The sequence below is a fragment of the Aotus nancymaae genome, unplaced genomic scaffold (genome assembly GCF_030222135.1).
Source record: "Aotus nancymaae isolate 86718 unplaced genomic scaffold, 86718_ANA_hifiasm-v0.15.2.pri h1tg000012l, whole genome shotgun sequence".
Classification (NCBI taxonomy): domain Eukaryota; kingdom Metazoa; phylum Chordata; class Mammalia; order Primates; family Aotidae; genus Aotus; species Aotus nancymaae.
Window position 1 is genome coordinate 22709923 of NW_026988423.1, and position 18934 is coordinate 22728856.

The following is an 18934-nucleotide window of genomic DNA, read 5'->3' on the forward strand; positions in this document are numbered from 1 at the left end:
GGTTAAACACGCTGAACATATTCCCATCATCCCAAGATGGCAAAAGAACAACAGAATTTGAAAGCAGCTGGCAGAATCCAAAGACAGTAAGCAGAAACAAAACAAAACCAAGGACCAACCCCTTAACAGAGCTGTCTTTATTTTTCTTAATTTTTGTTATTTTTATTTATATATTTTAATTACTTTTTTCTTCAACTTTTATTTTATTTTATTTTTAGAGGTAGAGTTTCACTCTTGTCGCCCAGGCAGGAGTGCAATGATGCAATCTTAGCTCACTGCAACCTCTGCCTCCCGGGTTCAAATAATTCTCCTGCCTCAGGCTCCCGAGTAGCTGGGATTATAGGCACCCGCCACCATGCCCAGCTAATTTCTGTATTATTAGTAGAGGCGGGGTTTCACCACGTTGGCCAGGCTGGTCTTGAACTCCTGACCTCAGGTGATTCACCTGCCTCGGCCTCCCAAAGTGCTGGGATTATAGGCATGAGCCACCACACCCAGCCCCTTCAACTTTTATTTTAATTCTGGGGTACATGTGCAGGATGTGCAGGTTTGTTACGTAGGTACTCGTGTGCCATGGTGGTTTGCTGCACAGATCAACCCTTCACCAAGGTATAAAGCCCAGTGACCATTAGCTATATTTCCTGATGCTCTCCCTCCCCCTGCCTTCCCGGCAACAGGCCCCAGTGTGTGTTGATCCTCCCCCATGTGTCCAGTGTTCTTATCATTTAACAGTTCTTTCACCCAAACTCTAGAACTATACTTGATAGTTATGAGACATTTTCACAACTACCATCATACTACATGCTCTCAACAGTTCCATAAGGCAGATATTATAGATATTATCATCCCATTGTACAGATGAGGAAACTGAGAACTAAGAAGGGAAAGTGATCCGTATAAAGTTGCATAGTATGGCCAGGCGCGGTGGCTCATGCCTGTAATCCCAGCACTTTGGGAGGCCAAGGTGGGTGAATCCCCTGAGGTTAGGAGTTCGAGACCAGCCTGGCAAACGTGGTGAAACCCATCTCTACTAAAAATACAAAAAATTAGCCGAGTGTGGTGGCACATGCCTGTAATCCCAGGTACTCGGGAGGCGGCGGTTGCAGTGAGCCAAGATGGCGCCACTGCACTCCAGCCTAGGCAACAGAGCAAGACTCCATCTCAAAAAAAAAAAAAAAAGTTGCACAGTAGGTGGCAGAGCTAGGACTCAGAACTGGGTCTTCAGACTCCGGGTTCTTCCTCTGTTACCAGAGCGTACTAAGCCAGCACTGTGTGGGTAAGAGGCAGGTACCAGCCTGTTTCTCGATTTCCCTCACACACATGACCTCTCTTGACTCCTCAGACATCTTGTGTGCATGGGGCTGGTGTTACTATCTCCACTTTACAGACAAGGAAGCTAAGGCACAGGCCCAGGTTCCTTGTCTGTAAGCTTCAAGTCTACATGCTACCAAGTAGCAAAACTGGGCCTGGAACTCACACACGCATGTCTGCGAGCCCAGCGCTATCTCCAGGAAAACACAGCCTCTCCCTGTTCTAGCCTGACCCTCAGCCTTCTCTGCCCCTCCCTGCACCTGCCTTCCAGTCAAGCTGATTCTGGATAAATACTACTTCCTCTGCGGGCAGCCCCTCTACTTCATCCCAAGAAGCCAGCTGTGTGACGGGGAACTGGACTGTCCCTTGGGGGAGGACGAGGAGTACTGTGTCAAGAGCTTCCCCGAAGGGCCTGCAGTGGCAGGTGAGTGCAGGGTCTGAGGGGGAAGAGGAGTGGGCTCAGCAGGAGGTCTGCTCAGGCCCCCATGACCCACTGCATAGCATCTGCCACCTACTTGTCACTTTTCATCCTTGTTGTATAAGGTTCTTGTTTTGTTTTGTTTTATTCTGAGACAGAGCGGTCTGTCACCCAGCCTGGAGTGCAGTGGCTTGGTCTCGGCTCACTACAACCTCTGCCTCCTAGGTTCAAGTGATTCTCCTGCCTCAGCCTCCCAAGTAGCTGGGATTACAGGCACCTGCCACCAAGCCTGGTTAATTTTTGTATTTTTAGTAGAAATGGGGTTTCGCCAGGTTAGACCGGCTGGTCTCAAACTCCTGACCTCAGGTGATCTACCTGCCTCGACCTCCCAAAATGCTGGGATTACAGGCGTGAGGCACCACACCCAGCTGTATAAGTTTCTTGAGAGCAGGACCATGTCTTGTCTACCGTTATATCCCAGTACTTAACACGCAGCAAAGAGTAACTATTTGATGAACAAACGTTGAGTCAGAAAAAACAGAAAATTGTAACTGAGCCTGCCCCATTCTTGCTGCACCTGGGTGAGTTTCAGGCAGAGAGCTAGACTGGATGACCTTGGGGCATTCCTCCTTTCCGTGAGATCTGTATTTCAAGGAGACTAGAAAAGAGACTACTCAGCCACTTCGCCAGCTATTAGTCCTTGTATTCATTAGTGTTTGTTGAGATACGCTATGTGACGGGACTGAGCCAGGTCCTCCCAATGAATAGGAGATGTTTTGAGCATAAAACCCATGTTCTCTCTTGGACTGTGCTCTTCTACCTTCATCCCCCTGGTGCTTGGGCTCTGAAGAAAAAAAAGATAGCTAGGAGATGGGTAATGGGGCTTCTGAGGGCAGGGCTGAGTGACTTCCTGTGCATTTGCCCTTTCTTTATCAGAAGTCAAATGCCCATGAGCACCTGTCAGCCTACTGCCAATAGGACTTCTCACTCAACCTCCCACTCTGACCTCACCTGGAGAAGGACCTAGGTCCCTCTCTGAGAAGTTTCCCCAGGCTGGGCCAGTCATATGGACCATGGATGGGTATGCGGTCCATACAATTTAAACAAGTTGTATATGGTCACTGGGTAAAGTGACCGCATAATTGACCATCAAAACTGATACCTGTAAGATCAAAAAGGGGCACTACGAAGCCAGGGCAACAGGTCAAAATGGAGACTGACCCCAGGACATCCGGTCATGCTAGCTACTGTCAAAATGAGGCCCAAATAGACAAAGTCAAATGGAGGAAATTCCCTTGATGTTGAAAGTGTTGGGGCTCTGTGGTACCCCCAGTTCTAGGTTCGGGGAGCTTGGGCTGGTCTCATGATGAGTTCTGAGGGGGATGGGCCAGATAGATGCCCCGCTTCCATCTAACCCAGGTTCCTTTCCTCCCAGTCCGCCTCTCCAAGGACCGATCCACCCTGCAGGTGCTGGACCCAGCCACAGGGAACTGGTTCTCTGCCTGTTTCGACAACTTCACAGAAGCTCTGGCCGAGACAGCCTGTAGGCAGATGGGCTACAGCAGGTAAACAACCTGGGTCTCTCTACTTTTTCCCTCCCTCTTCTTTCCTCCTCCGCCCCCTTTCCTTCCTCCCTTCTTCTCTCTTTCCTAAAGAATACAGACATTGGAGCCAGGCAGAATTGCTTTTGAATCCCAGCATTTCACTTATAAGCAACAGGAAGTTAAATTTCCTAAGGCTCAGGTTCCTCAAGAGTGAATTGGGGGAAGTAATGCCAACCTCATAGGATGGTTATGGAATGCCAATGAGAGAATGTGTGCTGTCCTCCAACACACACACACACACACACACACACACACTTCTAGCTTCTATGCAGTCCTGGCCTTTCCTTTACCCCTCAACCTTCACTCCTTTGTCCTGACTTTGCAAGAAACTGTTCCTGCCCAGTAATACAAAACCCTAATTAACTTATTCAAAGTTTCGTTGGTTAAGATTTAGCTTAAGTGAGTCTAATTTCAGTGGGGCCCCATCTTCAGCAATCCCAGATCTCTCTGCAAATTTCAAAAGCAGTTCCAAATCTGGAGTAGATGAAAAGGTGTAAGATTATAATAAGAGTAATTTGCATTTTTTATATTTATATTCATTTGATTTTGGCAGAAAACCAAAAAGATAGTTATTTTATCTATTTCATAAATAGACTCAAAGAAAGTAAGTAACTTGCTAGGGTAGCAGTTGGGAGGTAGAGGGCTGGAATTTGAGCCCAAGACCCCTAATTTTTGTGCATTAGGAGTTCTCATAGTGTTTCTGTTTCTAGACTGGGTAATTCTTTATTCTCATGCAGAACCCATGCATTCAGTGCAGAGTGAGATAACCTATCTCTGGCAGGCTTCAAACTTCAGGATTCTAAGAGACTGGACCCAGAGACTAGGCCAAAAAAAACCCAAAAGACAAAAAAAAAAAAAAAAAAACTCTACCAGGCAGACATCACCAATCAATCACAGACCTCTCTCCCATGGATCCCTAATGCAGCCTCAAAGTCCTTTTTCAGTAAATGCTCCAGGCAGCCATTACAAATTAATCAGAATTCCTTGCCGCTCTCTTCTCTGCTCATCAGGCTTCTGCTCCTCTCTACTCTCCATGGGGTGCAACTTCCAGTACCTTCTAGAAAGCATACCCTGCCACCTTCATTTCAAGGAGAGTGAGAAAGTTATGCCTCAACCTGCTATTCTCTCCTCTTCCCGCAGCCAGGAGCCCAGCCCCGCTGAGGCCAGCCCCTCCTCCCCACTGTAGTCCAGCCAACTGCTGCGTCAGCCTGTCAACCTGTCAATCCCCTACCTAGCACAGCAGGCTGAGGCTTGATGGTGAAACCCAGGTGTCTCCAGGGGTTCTTAAGGTGCCAGGCTCCTGGAATTTCTGTCCTTTTGGCGCTCACTAAGGCACCAAACCACCTGACTCTCGTGCTTTACAAAATCAAAGTTCATCAGAATCATTCATTGGGATGGAATTGGTGAACAGAAGTTAATTCCCATTTCCTGGGAATGTCTATTTCCATCATATTCCCTCCTTCTAGGTCTCAGATTTCTCTACTTTCTTTCCTCCCTCTAGATTGGAGGCCCTTCTCCTGGTCCATGCATTTTTTTTTTTTTTTTTTTTTTTGACAGAGTCTCACTCTGTCACCCAGGCTGGAGTACAATGGGGCAATCTCAGATCACTACGATTCCCACCTCCCAGGTTCAAGCGATTCTCTCACTTCAGCCTCCCAAGTAGCTGGGATTGCAGGCACCTGCCATTATGCCTGGCTCATTTTTGTATTTTTGTAGAGACAGGGTTTCACCATGTTGGCCAGGCCAGTCTTGAAGTCCTGACCTCAGTTGATCCACCCACCTCAGCCTCCCAAAGTGCTGGGATTGCAGGCATGAGCCACAACGCCCTGCCCCACACATCTTTTTAGAGAGGGGGAAACTGAGGCTTGGAGAGACCCAGGAAAAGAATGCAACCTGCCCAAGGCCACACATCAAACTAGTGCCAGAGCCAGGGACAGAACCTAGATTATGAGGACTCTTAAAACCGACTCTAGTCCTCCCAGGTCCAAGACTTGGGTCCTCCCAAGAAGTGCCAGCATTCCTGCCTGGGAATGTACCGATCCGCCAGTACCATTGATTGACCCAGCCCTCCATGGAGAGCTTCTACTAGCATTACTAGCATGGTTGGGGATGGAAGAGATTTAGAAGAGGCAGATGTAGTAAATGAACAATCAGAGAGATGGAATTAATCAGGGAAGGCTTCCTGGAGGAGGAAAAACTTCAACCCAAGGTTTGAAAGCAGGCAAGCATGGATTAGCAGAGAGAAAGAGGGAGCGTGGTCCAATTGAGAGAAATGTTTGTCTGGATTCACATGAAGACAGATCCAGTCCTGTTCTATTAAATATCTCTAAGGGGGCCAAAAACATACCCCCACCACCAAAGTCAGACTAGATGCCTTGTTTGGAGAACCAAATATCCACATTCCAACTCCCTCCCAGGTGAGAAGGGAGCTATTCTGGGCCCCTATGCCTCTTTGTTTCCCGGCTATGAACCAGAAGACATTGCTGGGATATCTGAAATAGGGACAAAGCTAGGAGTTTGGAAAGGAGATCCCCCCTAACACTTCTCCAGGGCTCTGGGTTCTGAATTTGGAGTCCCCGCCCAAGAAAGCAAGTCACATCAGCACTGCACCAAGGCTTGAGTCAGGGGATGCCAAGGGTATGTTCTTTATTGTGGCAGGCCCCATCTTCACTGACTAGACTACCTCCGCTCCCCTGCCACTCCCCACCAGGCATTCTCTGCCACTCTGTCTCCTGAGAGTGGGGGCCAACTCTGCTATCTTGTTCCAGCCCCCTGCCCCCAGCTCACAACTCTCTCTCCCTCTTGATGCGAGCAGCAAACCCACTTTCAGAGCTGTGGAGATTGGCCCAGACCAGGATCTGGATGTTGTTGAAATAACAGAAAACAGCCAGGAGCTTCATGTGCGGAACTCGAGTGGGTAAGTGAGGGGCCTCCTTCTGGCCTACAGAAGGCCCACACGTGGACACTGCTCTTCAGGCTGCAACCAGCTTACCTGGAACGCCAAGCAGCCAGGAGAATGTAAGGCAGACATCAGGAAGAACTCCCAGCCAGACAGATCACTCAATGCCAAGAGCTACAGACTCACATTTCGGAGAGGTTTTCTGTGTTGACTTGTTTTTAACACAGTGGACAGCTGGACAAAGTGTGCTGTCCTACTCGAAGCCAGAGGGATGGATAATGTGACCTTTCCATCAATCTGGATAGTAAATAGTTTTTGCTACTGCTGTAGTTTTTCTAATAAATTGCCCGATAGGCAAGATTCCAATGTCACTTTGTCCTTCCCTAACACTTACCCAGCCAGAGCTCCCCTCCTTCTTGAAGCTCCAGGGAAGAGGCTCCCTGGCCCTTGTAGGTGGCCTCTTCCTGAGCCTTGCCACCCTGCATTAGAGCACAGCATCCGGATGAAATCTGTCACACTGCTGCAAAGTGGCTCAGAGAGGAGGCTGGCTTCTTAGCATTCAGGGATGTTGCTGAGGGCTGCTTATTCACCGAAAGTAAATCTTGGAAAGGACAGGGTTGGTAGCAGAATGATCCTTTGCCTAAAATGCCGTCAAAATCCCATTCTTCCATTTGGAAAGTTTGCAGTGCTGTAGACTCTGTTCCGGGCTCTGCCCTCTTCCCTCTCAGGTCCCAGGATCCCAGGCTAGTCTTTGAAGCAGGCAGGGCCCAGCGCACAGTAGGTACTCAGCTGTAGGGGTGTTGAATCCAATCAAATGGAAATGTCAGTGCGGGAAATGTAATGATGTCAATGCAGCCTCCAGGTGTTCTCCACCGTGCATCTTCCAGATTCCCAGACTTGAATTAACAGCACCAGGAGGCCTGAGTACCTGCCTCCCAGCTGTGGGAGACGGTTAAATCACAGGGCACTGTGTCTGTCTTCCAGGCCCTGTCTCTCAGGCTCCCTGGTCTCCCTGCACTGCCTTGGTGAGTACCCCCGATCTCTGAGGGTTTGGGGCCCGGGCCAGCAATAAGCAAGCAGGAAGACCTTCATCTTCACTCCTAAATTTCTGGGAATCCAAGTTTCATCTACAGCCCTTGGCCTTGCAGGTCAATGCTCCCACAGCTTGTGGTGTGAAGAACTCCCTTCTACCATCTGCACATGGCTCCACAACGGTGGAGACCTGGGAGAGGGCGTTAGGAAGACTGAAAAGGGCAGGATGGGGCCCCCACTGCCTCCCACCCATGGTCAGGGCCCACATAGCCTTTTTTGTCACAATCAGCTCAGTTATCCAAGATCAGATTACCCACATTTATTATTTGAGCAAATATTCATTGAACAGTTAGAATGTGTCTCACTCTGTCAGTTGCTGGCTAGAAGTAGAAAATACCAGATGAGTGAAATAACTGGCCCCCATCCTTGCTGGCTTATGACTAAGTAAGAGAGAGATGCAAGACAACATGTGGAAAATGCAAAACTGAGTAGCAGTCACAGTTGACATGCTGCAGAGAGAGCTGGAAGAGGGCCAGAAGACCCATTCACTTCCAGTGTGGCCTCGAGTCATTCACCTGACCTCCCTGAAGTTCATTTTCCTAAGAAGTCATTTAGTCCAACTGCCCATTAAGGATCTCTAGGGACCCTTCTAGCTCTAAGAGAGGAGATCAGAAAAGAAATGAAGCAGTGTGGCTCAGCTCATCCTACCAGCTTCATGGAGAACTGAGATGGGCCTGGAAGGATAACCAGAAATTAGAACGCCTAAGAGAAGAAGAAGGTCACAGCACTGCCTCTGCAGTTTAGGAGTGCATACACTTTCCTGTAGGATGTTGAGAGTTTAATTCATTATCGTGTACCCCACCACCGCCATCCCACAATACCTAGTGTGTAGGATCTGACACGTGGTGGTTGGTCAATGAATGAATGAATGAATGGATGGTCACACCATCTGAGGTTCTGCACTGAGTAGCCCTGAAGGCATGAAGGAGTATAAGTGGCAGGTCCTCCCTCGAGGGGTCTCTGTCTTGCCAAGAAGACAAGACCTAAGCACAACCACACTGAAAGGGTGGCCAACACCTGGGACAGCCAGTGGGAATTCCAGAGAAAGGGAAATTCCCAGGGACTGGGGACCCAGGCTGAACACTGAAAAATGCATCTGTAGGCTCAAGGAGGGAAAACCCATGTCTGTCTGTCCTGCCCACCACTCTCTCCCAATACCCAGCCCTGCCCCAAGACGGAGGGCACTGGACACAAATTGGTTAGATTAATGAATGATTTAGAATTCAGTGATCCCCAACCTTTTTGGCACAAGGGACCATTTGCATGGAAGACAATTTTTCCACAAACCAAGCGGGGAATAGGAATAGAGATTAGATTCTCTCTCTCTCTCTTTTTTATTTTTTTTTGAGACAGAGCTTATCACCCAGCCTAGAGTGCAGTGTCACGATCTCAGCTCACTACAACCTCCACCTCCTGAGTTCAAGTGATTCTCCTGCCTCAGCCTCCCAAATAGCTGGGATTACAGGCACCCACCACCATGCCCAGCTAATTTCTGTATTTTTAGTAGAAATGGGGTTTCACAATGTTGGCCAGGTTGGTCTCAAACTCCTGACCTTAAGTAATCTGCCAGCCTGAGCCTCCCAAAGTGCTGGGGTTACAGGCATGAGCCGCCGCACCCAGCCTAGATTCTCATTAAGGAGCACACAACATAGATCCCTCACATGTGCAGTTCACAATAGGGTTTGTGCTCCTGTAAGAATCTAATGCCACCTCTGATCCTACAGGAGGTAAAGCTCAGGTGGTGATGCTCACTTGCCCTTGCTGCTTACCTCCTGATGTGCAGCAGGGTTCCTAACAGGCCATGGACCAGTAGTGGTTTGAGGTCCGGGGGCTGGGATCCCCTGATTTAGAGAACTAGGAGAGGAGGCAGCATTTCAGGGAAGGGCATCTTTTCGGATCAAAAACAGAATGACTTTTAGAGAACTACAAGCAGATCAATTTGGCTAGACAAGACTTTATATGAAACAGCAGGAGGCTGCCAGGAGTGGAAACTCTACTTTGCCTCAAGGGAGGTCCTGAAGGGCTTCGGTGAGTGGGCAAGGTGGCATGGAGAAAGCAGTGTTTGAAATCAGCTGGTGTTTGAAAAGCACCAGCCTAGCACGGCACCTGACATATAGGAAAGGGAAGTAGCCTTTCCCGCTTCGAATGGCCACTGTGGTGGTGGCTGCCAGAAGAATTGGAGAGGCAGAGCATGGGTAGAGAGGTGGGACCTACGGGCTTTACAGGAGTTCTGGGTGTGGTGGGGGTGTGAAAGCAAGGTCAGTGGGAAGACAGAATATCAGATTGAGAGACTCCCCTGGCAAGGGGAACTGACTTGGAGAAGGGGGAGTTTGAGATGGGACAGTCCACTCCCGAGTCACAAAACAGCTTGTGGGTGTCTGTTTACTGTTAGTCAGTGGGTGTGGCTGGGGGACACGCCACCTGGGCAGGGCTTTTGTAATTCTGCATCACTTGTGAAGGTCACAAATTCCCAGCACAACAGACACACCCATGTTCACAGTCCAAACTCCTAAACACATCCTGAACAGCAACAACAAAAAAGACGGAGAGGAAGGTTTGGGGAAAGCCTGTGGTCTGGGACACTCGATATCTCCCCATGAATAACTCAGATTGGCCTGGTCCTCTCCCCGCTCTGGCCCCAGCCATAAGGACCCTGCTCAGGGCAGATGTTGGGTGCTAAGGGGAGGCAGCCTCATCCCCAAGGGCCTGACATCCTGCCTCCTCCCTGCCTCTGCCTGCGTCCAGCCTGTGGGGAAAGCCTGAAGACCCCCCGCGTGGTGGGTGGGGAGGAGGCCTCTGTGGATTCTTGGCCTTGGCAGGTCAGCATCCAGTACGACAAACAGCACGTCTGCGGAGGGAGCATCCTGGACCCCCACTGGATCCTCACGGCAGCCCATTGCTTCAGGTAAGGCCCCAGCTATAAGGAGGTCTCGGGGAACCAAGGCCAGCCAGGGGCCAGAGACCTTGGGGTCCTGTCTCCTGACACCCTCTTTCTCTTCATTCTCCCACTAGAGACATTTGCCAGGGTGTGGCGGCCCCCATGAGACAATGGCCATGATGTCCTTTGTTAGGCACTTGGGTGGTCTGAGCAGAGGGTGCTGGTCACCAAGCAAGGCCTCTTCCCAGTGGGACACCATAAAAGACCCAGAGTCCTCACCCCACCCGCATGCCATTCAAGTCACAAAACCTCTTCCCACCTGCCTGAAGTTCCAAGAACTCACTGTTCTTTTGCTCGTTCCCAGGAAGTTGTTCCAGGGCCTAGAGTAACTGCCACTTCCTCATTAGGTCCAGAAACTTGAAAAAATTTAAAAGCATAGATTCCTTTTCAGTCCACAGAGAGGCCTGGCCATACCTCTGGGAGGGGCCACTCCCTTCCGTTTTTTGGTTTTGTTTTTTTTTAGACAGAGTCGCTCTGTCGCCTAGGCTGGAGTGCAGTGGCAACATCTTGGATCACTGCAACCTCCGCCTCCCGTGTTCAAGCAATTCTCCTGCCTCAGCCTCCCAGGTAGCTGGGACTAAAAGCATGTGCCACCACACCCGGCTAATTTTGATATTTTTCATAGAGACAGGGTTTCACCATGTTGGCCAGGCTGACCTCGAACTCCTGACTTCAAGTGATCTGCCCACCTCAGCCTCCCAAAATGCTGGGATTACAGGCATGAGCCACTGCATCCAGCCCCGCTTCACTTTTATTCAATCATTCACTCAACATCTGATGAGCACCTCCCAGGTACCAAGCATCAGATGATGCACCCAAGTGCATTAGACTCCATCGCTGTCTTCAAGGCACTGGCAGTCTAGGTTACCATTTCTTAACTTTTTTTTTTTTTTTTTTTTTTTGAGATTCTGGCGAGAGCTATAAATTCTTTGCTGGAAAAACATCCCTGCACACTAAGCTGTGCCTGGCATTGGGAAAAAGAAAGACACACCCATATGTTACAAGCTACCCAAGCATGTAACATAGCTGACAGCATGGGTAATGATGGAAAAGGTTGGTGGAGAGAGCGCCAGAACCCAGTGAATAACTGACATTGGCCATGGCCCTGCTCAGGCATTGGAAGAGCCCCTTTCTCATCCCTCCTTGAAGTGTCCTCAGGCAGGTTTCACTGAAGAAAAAGGTCAAATCCCCTTTTTGAATCTGGCTTCTTATAAGTGCCAAAAGACTGCTCCTTCTCCACCATCATCTTTCCCTCCCAAGGCAGTGACACCTAGCACCCTGGCCCCCAGGGCCCTGGGGACCCAGCCTTTGGCAAAGCCTCCTCAGACCTGCATCAGGCCTGAACCCAGCTGTCTCTGCCCCCAGGAAACATACCGACGTGTTCAACTGGAAGGTGCGGGCCGGCTCAGACAAACTGGGCAACTTCCCATCCCTGGCTGTGGCCAAGATCATCATCATTGAATTCAACCCCATGTACCCCAAAGACAATGACATTGCCCTCATAAAGCTGCAGTTCCCACTCACTTTCTCAGGTGAGAAGCAGGGCCCAAGGCCACCCAGTTTTCACGCCCACTCTGCTGTTAGCTCACTGAGCAGCCTTGGCACATAATTTCTCCTCTCAAGACCTCAGCTTGCCCACTTGTCTCTAACTAATACATCAGCCTAACGTCACTGATGCCATAAGGCCCCCTCAAGCTGTGAGCTAACACCTCTACTCCATGCCCAGAGAGTCTTCCAAGACCTGTCTTCTCTATGTGGAGCCCCTCAAGTGAGCATTGGAGTTTCATCCAATCTTGCAGTTGTAGGAGACTTTTTGAAAAGATTATCAAGCTCATTCCCCACCACTGACCAATACCCAAAAGCCTGCCCAGTATCCCTGCCAAGGAGTCATTGTGCCCCTGTTTGCTCTCCTCCGGGGATAGGGCAGCCATTACTCGTGAGGCAGCCGCAGAACCTTTGAATAGCTCTGTGGGAGGCCTTGAGCTTATATCGAAAAGTATTTAGATCAGCATTCCCAACTGTGGGGTTCCCTAGGCACCGGCTCCTTGGAGAAGAGAGGATTCCATTGTCAAATAAGTTTGGAAAACATTTTTGCACTACAGCTCCCTTCTCGGAGCACATTTGTTTATTAAAGCTATGAGAAGTTTTGAAAATAATCTGTTTTATTGCATTTAACCTACATTTTCTAAACTGATTTGACCACAGAATCCTTTTTTCATGCCACTTCTACTAGCATTCCACAGACCAAGTGTTCTAGAGACCCTGGTGTGACCCCTTTCAGAGAGCTGAACTGCCAGGCTCTCCTGAATCCTGGGTGTGCTTCAAGATTTGTACCTGGGCATTGTTTTAATCAGGTGTGGTAAGGTGACAGATACAGACACAACTATCTTTGAAAGAAGAGTTTAGCTGGGCGTGGTGGCGCGTGCCTATAGTCCCAGCTACTTGGGAGGCTGAGGTGGGAGGATCTCTTGAGTCCAGGAGTTCTGGGCTGTAGAGCGCTATGCTGACTGGGTGTCCGCACTAAGTTCGGCATCAATATGGTGACCTCCGGGGAGCGGGGGACCACCAGGTTGCCTAAGGAGGGGTGAGCCAGCCCAGGTCAGAAACAGAGCAGGTCATAACTCCTATGCTGATCATTAGTGGGATCATGCCTGTGAATAGCCACTGCACTCCAGCCTGGGCAACATAGTGAGACCCCGTCTTAAAAAAAAAAGAAAGAAAGAAAGAAGAGTTTATTACTTAGAGTACCTGAGAGAAAAGGACATACCTCCCCACACAAGGACACCTGGGAAAGCAGCCAGGTCCTCCTGGAGGCAGGAGCGAGGGGAAGGCATGGCCCAGAGTCACCCGTCCATGGGCAGGTCTGGCCAAGGTAGGTTAGGCAAGATTGAACACGCTTGGGACTGGATAGTGTAAACAATTCTCTAGGTTGTAGAGGTCGGCCTCTGGTTGTCTGGTATCTGTCCCTGGGGTGATTTAGGGCAGGGAATATATTGGCTTGGTGTCTGAGAGTCAGGTAAAGAAAGTGGTTGGGGATATGGGCTTTGGGTTGGCTGGTTTGTGCATTAAAGGCATGCCCACAGGCAAGTTGTTTACTATCTGCAGGAATTAGCTGACCTAGTCTACCACAGACCAGCAAGATACCCATCATCACAAAGCATCATAATTTATAGAAAATTAAAAATTATGAATAAAAGATCTCCTTCTTCCTCTGTGCTCCTGGCAGGCACAGTCAGGCCCATCTGCTTGCCCTTCTTTGATGAGGAACTCACTCCAGCCACCCCACTCTGGGTCATTGGATGGGGCTTTACAAAGCAGAATGGAGGTAAGTCCTGGGCTCAGGATCACAAGGCAGGAGATGCCCTTGTACGAGGGAGCAGCTTCCAGAAGTGATGGGAAGAAGGACCACCCTTCAGAGAAACCCATCCCAGAGGACCAAGCACCAAGGCACCAGGCAGAAAGCAAAGTGGTTTGGCAATCCAGGGCTGGGGGATAGAAGGCAAGCATGGGAATGTGAGTGTTTTCACCCTCCCAGGGAAGCTGTCTGACATACTGCTGCAGGCGTCAGTCCAGGTCATTGACAGTACACGGTGCAATGCAGACGATGCGTACCAGGGGGAAGTCACCGAGAAGATGATGTGTGCAGGCATCCCAGAAGGGGGAGTGGACACCTGTCAGGTGGGGCCTCCAAGGATCATGGGGAGTCCTAAGAATAGGATGTAAGTCCTAGAGAGATGAGAAAACACAGAGGCTGCATGCCACACTGGAAGCCTTGCATATGACGGGCACTCAATATGTGAAGATGGGAGGAAGACAGAGAAGGAGGAAAGGAAAGGATGCAGTCAGATAAAGATAGACGAATAGATGGGTGGGTGGGTGGGTGGATGGATGGATGGATGGATGGAGACAAGCAGAGAGATTTCAAATGTCTCTTTCACATTCAAAGATGACATTACTGGCCAGGTGCGGTAACTCACACTTGTAGTTCCAGCACTTTGGGAGGCTGAGGCAGGCAGATCACTTGAGGTCAGGAATTAAAGACCAGCCTGGCCAACATGATGAAACTCCAACTCTACTTAAAAAAAAAATGCAAAAATTAGCCGGGTGTGGTGGCGCACCTGTAATCTCAGCTACTTGGGAGGCTGAGGCAGGACAATTGCTTGAACCCGGGAGGCAGTGGTTGCAGTGAGCTGAGATCGTGCCACTGCACTCCAGCCTGAGTGACCTACCAAGACTCCATCTCAAAACAACAACAAAGATGACACTACTCATCCTCCCCACCCACTCTTCTCACTAGCTACAGCTTGATGAGCCCCTCAGGTCAGGAATCCCAGGTCCATTTTCTCTGTGATTGTCCCCAAGCTGCTGAACCACAATAGGGAAGAACTACCTCCTGCAGGATGCTGGAAGAGCCCCTGTGCGTGCCCCTCACCCGGGCCTTGTGGACCATCAGCACTGCTTAGCAATCCCTGTAGACCTTCTTCCTGCCCCATACTTCCAGAGGATCCTCCGAACCATTTTCTTTTTTTATTTTCTTTCTCTCTCTCTCTCTCTCTCTCTCTCTCTCTCTCTCTCTCTCTTTTAAATAGAGACAGGATCACTATGTTTCCCAGTCTGGTTTCAAACTCCTGGGTTCAAAAGATTCTCCCACCTCAGCCTTCCAAAGTGCTGGGTTTACAGGCATGAGCCATCATGCTTGGCCTGAACCATTTTCATTCAAACCCCTGCCCTACTCTCACCTCCATTTCCAGTCGTTGAATTCCTTCATTTAAGAGGCATCTCTTAGTTGTCGCTTGTGTGCCATGAACACGGTAGTCTTTTTTTTTTTTTTGAGTCAGAGTTTTGCTCTGTTGCCAGGCTGGAGTGCAGTGGTACAATCCCAGTTCACTACAACCTCCTCCTCCCAGCTTCAAGAGATTCTCCTGTCTCAGTCTCTCAAATAGCTGGGATCACAGGCACATGCCACCATGCCCAGCTAATTTTTGTATTTTTGGTAGAGATCAGGTTTCACCATGTTGACCAGAATGGTCTCGATCTCTTGGTCTCATGATCCATCCACCTCGGTCTCCCAAAGTACTGGGATTACAGGTGTGAGCCACCGCGCCCAGCTACATGGTAGTCTTTGAAGACCCCTCAGGGAGCTCACGGTGGTTGGGGGAAAGGAGGTCATTAAACAGGCATTTTGGCTATAGTTTTGGGTTCAGAGGGAGGAAGTCCCAGGGGCTAAACGAGCTGTTAAGGACTCCCAGGTAAGTGCACTTTTCATTATCTGGCATTTTCTTTTTTGTTATTTGCTCGTTACTGTCTCTCTCACCCCATTCGATCCTAAGCTTTCTGAGGGCAGAGATCTTTGTTTTTTTCATCAATTGGATCCCAATTGCTTAGAACAGTGCCTGGTGCGAAATAGGCACTCTATAAGTGATTCTCCCACCTCAGCCCCCTGAGTAGCTGGGATTACAGGCATCCACCACCACACCCAGCTAATTTTTGTATTTTAAGTAGAGACAGAGTTTCACCATGTTGGCCAGGCTGGTCTTAAACTCCTGACCTCAGGTGATCCGCCCACCTCGGCTTCCCAAAGTGTTGGGATTACAGGAATGAGCCACCAAGCCCGGCCAATAACCAGGCTTTTTTACGGTGTCACTCAGAGCCTTTAATTTGCCAATGTGAGTTGTGAATCTCTGAGAGAAGGCTAACAGCACACTTGCAACTTACTTGCCCACAGACAGGCCCTTCTGCCCCCGAAGAGAAGAGCATTCCAGGGTGCTAATGAGCAAAGAGGGTGAAGACGGAACATCAGAGAGCAGCAGGGAGTGCAGGGGAACAGATGGGCCAGTTCAGGGAGCTGGGAGGGAGAAGCCCCCCCACCTCACCTGCCCTCCCCAACACTCTCTGTTCTGGTCTCCCACAGGGTGACAGTGGTGGCCCCCTGATGTACCAGTCTGACCAGTGGCAGGTGGTGGGCATCAGTAGCTGGGGCTATGGCTGCGGAGGCCCGAGCACTCCAGGAGTGTACACCAAGGTCTCAGCCTATCTCAACTGGATCTACAATGTCCGGAAGGTAAGGCAGCTTTGTCCTACCCACTGTGCCTTCCCTCCAGTCCTCTACCCAGGGAGTACCAGTCTATCCTTAGGTTTGATTTAAATGGCTCTGACAACCCTTTACATCCCAAATAACTTTCCCTCCAAGCAAGGGACAGCCTGAGATTCCACAATTAAGGCTGAAATTCCTTAGGTCAGAGATTTCTGTTAAATGCAAATACCTTAGGGAATAGAACACATCAAGCCTTTCTTTCTCTTTTCTGACAGAATGAGACGATCAGATCCCTTCTAGAGAGAAGATTCTGATAAGGAAGAGAGTGGAAAGGCTCATGAGACCTCCTGGCCCTCTGCAGGGTAGGGAGAGAAGCAAAGTGCTTCAGAAAAGGAAGACTCATTTTGCACATGTCACCACTTCGTCCAGTTTCAAATAATCTGACTTTCTCTTCATCAGTCTCTCTTATTCTAGGCTGAGCTGTAATGCTGCTGCCCCTTGGCAGTGCTGGGAGCCACTTCCTTCTTGCCCTGCCCACCTGGAGATCCCCCAAAGTCAGACACAGAGCAAGAGCTCCCTTGGGTACACCCCTCTGCCCACAGCTTCAGCATTTCTTGGAGCAACAAAGGGCCTCAATTCCTTTGAGGAAGAGATCCCCGCAGCCCAGAGGCACCCAGAGGAAGTCAGCAGCCTAGCTCAGCCACGCTTGGTGCTCCCAGCATCCCAGAGAGAGACGCAGCCCACTGAACAAACCAGCCTGCGGGCCAAGGTCTCAGGGGTATTGCTGAGAAGGAACTTTCCCACACTACTTACTGAATGGAAGCAAGCTGTCTTATGAGAGCCCAGATCACTGTGGGCTGGAGAGGAGGAGGAAAGGGTTTGTGCCAGCCCTGTCCTTCTTCACCCATTCCCAAGCCTACTGGAACAAGAAACCAGTTGTAATAGAAAACGCACTGCCGTACTGTTGGTGTGACTGCTATTGCCTACTGTTGTTGTTGTTCTTACAGCTATGGCCACTATTATTAAAGAGCTGTGTGACATCTCTGGCATAGGCTAGCTGGAATGCTTGATAAGAACGGAGCTGGGACCATTGAACCTTCATTCTTTAGCTTGGGGAGAAAAAAAGTCCTGGGAAAGCCATTGTGTCTCAGAGTAGAGGCAGGGGAAAAAAAAGTTATGGAGACGAGACCTACTGAGTGACAGCAAGAGTGAGCTGCAGATTGGAGAAGCCAGTGTGAGCAAAAGTTTCATTCCCACATGGGGCCTTCTCCCTTTACCTCTTTCCCTCCCTCCCTGCCTGTGATAATCAGCCAGGAGCCAGGGATAACCTATGACTTTGGAAGGAGATGAGTTAGGCAGTCAAGGGTGACATTTGATAGGGATCCCCACGTGGCTGGAAAGAAATGTTGTGCCTGTGTCCCAACTTCTTCCAGGTGGAGAGCCCTCAGTGTGGCTTCTTTCGTCCATTCAAATAAAAAAAAGTATCAGCTCCCAAGTATGAGGCAGTCCCCCAAGCTGGGTTATGAGGATATAGGCATGAATAAGCCCCTACACTCAAAATAGTCAAAGAATTAAGCCCCATGCCCAGCCAGTTTTTTGTATTTTTAGTAGAGACAGGGTTTCACCATGTTGGCCAGGCTGGTCTCAAACTTTTTTGGCAGCTGTATGAAAGCTTGGGTGTTCTGAGACTCTCTTGCTATAGTTAAGTCAGATCCTAGATGAAATATACTTGTTCATACTGTACTAGGTTCTTAGGAAACAACAAAATTCCTCAAATGCCTGTAATAAATAAAAGAAAATAGAAACCCAGAAAACAAAGCAAAACAAAGCCATCAGAACCATAAGCGGAAATGAAGGTGACAATCTCAGAGCAATACACTAAAATCTCGGGTTGAGACCTATATAAAGGCTGCCGTCAGAGCTAAACCTGGACGTGCAGCAGACAAAGGAGCTGAACCAGGGCTCCCACATGAAGCAGAGATACTGAAGGGGGCAAATGTGGTCTCAGATGGCAGATGATCAGCAGGAAAATAACCCAAGTTTAGAGCCTCAGGATTCCCAAAGATCCTCCAAATACGAGCTCAAAGATCAGAGACGTTGAAAAATAAAAAACACCTTAAGTGGGTGGCATAAAAAACAATGAATTTAGAACCCCAAAGACTTTAGGTGTCAGAATATTAGATACTTACAATAATAACCAATATTTTTGGAGTATTTATATGTGCCAGACACTATTGTAAGTGCTTTGTCATGTACTGATTCATTTAATACTCACAGAAATCTATGAGATAGGTATTATTCTTATCCTCTGTTTATGGATTAAAAAAACTAAGGCACAATGAGGTTAAGCTCCTTGCCTGAGGTTACAGACTGGTAAGTTGAACATGAGCACTTAGAATACAGAGTTCATGCTGTAAACTACCACACTATAGGGCCTCCAATATGATAATTTATAAAATATTTAAATTAAAAAAAGAATACTAGTAGTACATATTAAAATTATGCTTGTGAGCAAATGCACATAACACAAGTTACCATCTTAGCCATTTTTTTTTTTTCCTGAGACAGAGCCTTTCACTCTGTCACCAGGCTGGAGTGCAGTGGTGCAATCTTGGCTCACTGCAAACTCCACCTCCCA

At 49.0% G+C, this 18934-nt stretch overlaps 1 protein-coding gene across 1 annotated transcript in view; it reads left to right on the forward strand.

The window, feature by feature from the left end:
• Positions 1-17345, forward strand: part of TMPRSS4 (transmembrane serine protease 4) — a 42081-nt gene extending 24736 nt beyond the window's left edge. Inside the window, exons 4-14 of the mRNA XM_021671187.2 lie at positions 1583-1735; positions 3165-3294; positions 6149-6250; positions 7217-7257; positions 10070-10229; positions 11628-11794; positions 13489-13587; positions 13798-13940; positions 16174-16323; positions 16572-16658; positions 16771-17345. Of these exons, the coding sequence (XP_021526862.2) occupies positions 1583-1735; positions 3165-3294; positions 6149-6250; positions 7217-7257; positions 10070-10229; positions 11628-11794; positions 13489-13587; positions 13798-13940; positions 16174-16323; positions 16572-16610 (1184 nt within the window). The 3' untranslated portion in view covers positions 16611-16658; positions 16771-17345. The remainder of the gene's footprint in view (positions 1-1582; positions 1736-3164; positions 3295-6148; positions 6251-7216; positions 7258-10069; positions 10230-11627; positions 11795-13488; positions 13588-13797; positions 13941-16173; positions 16324-16571; positions 16659-16770) is intronic.
• The last annotated feature ends 1589 nt before the right edge of the window (positions 17346-18934 follow it).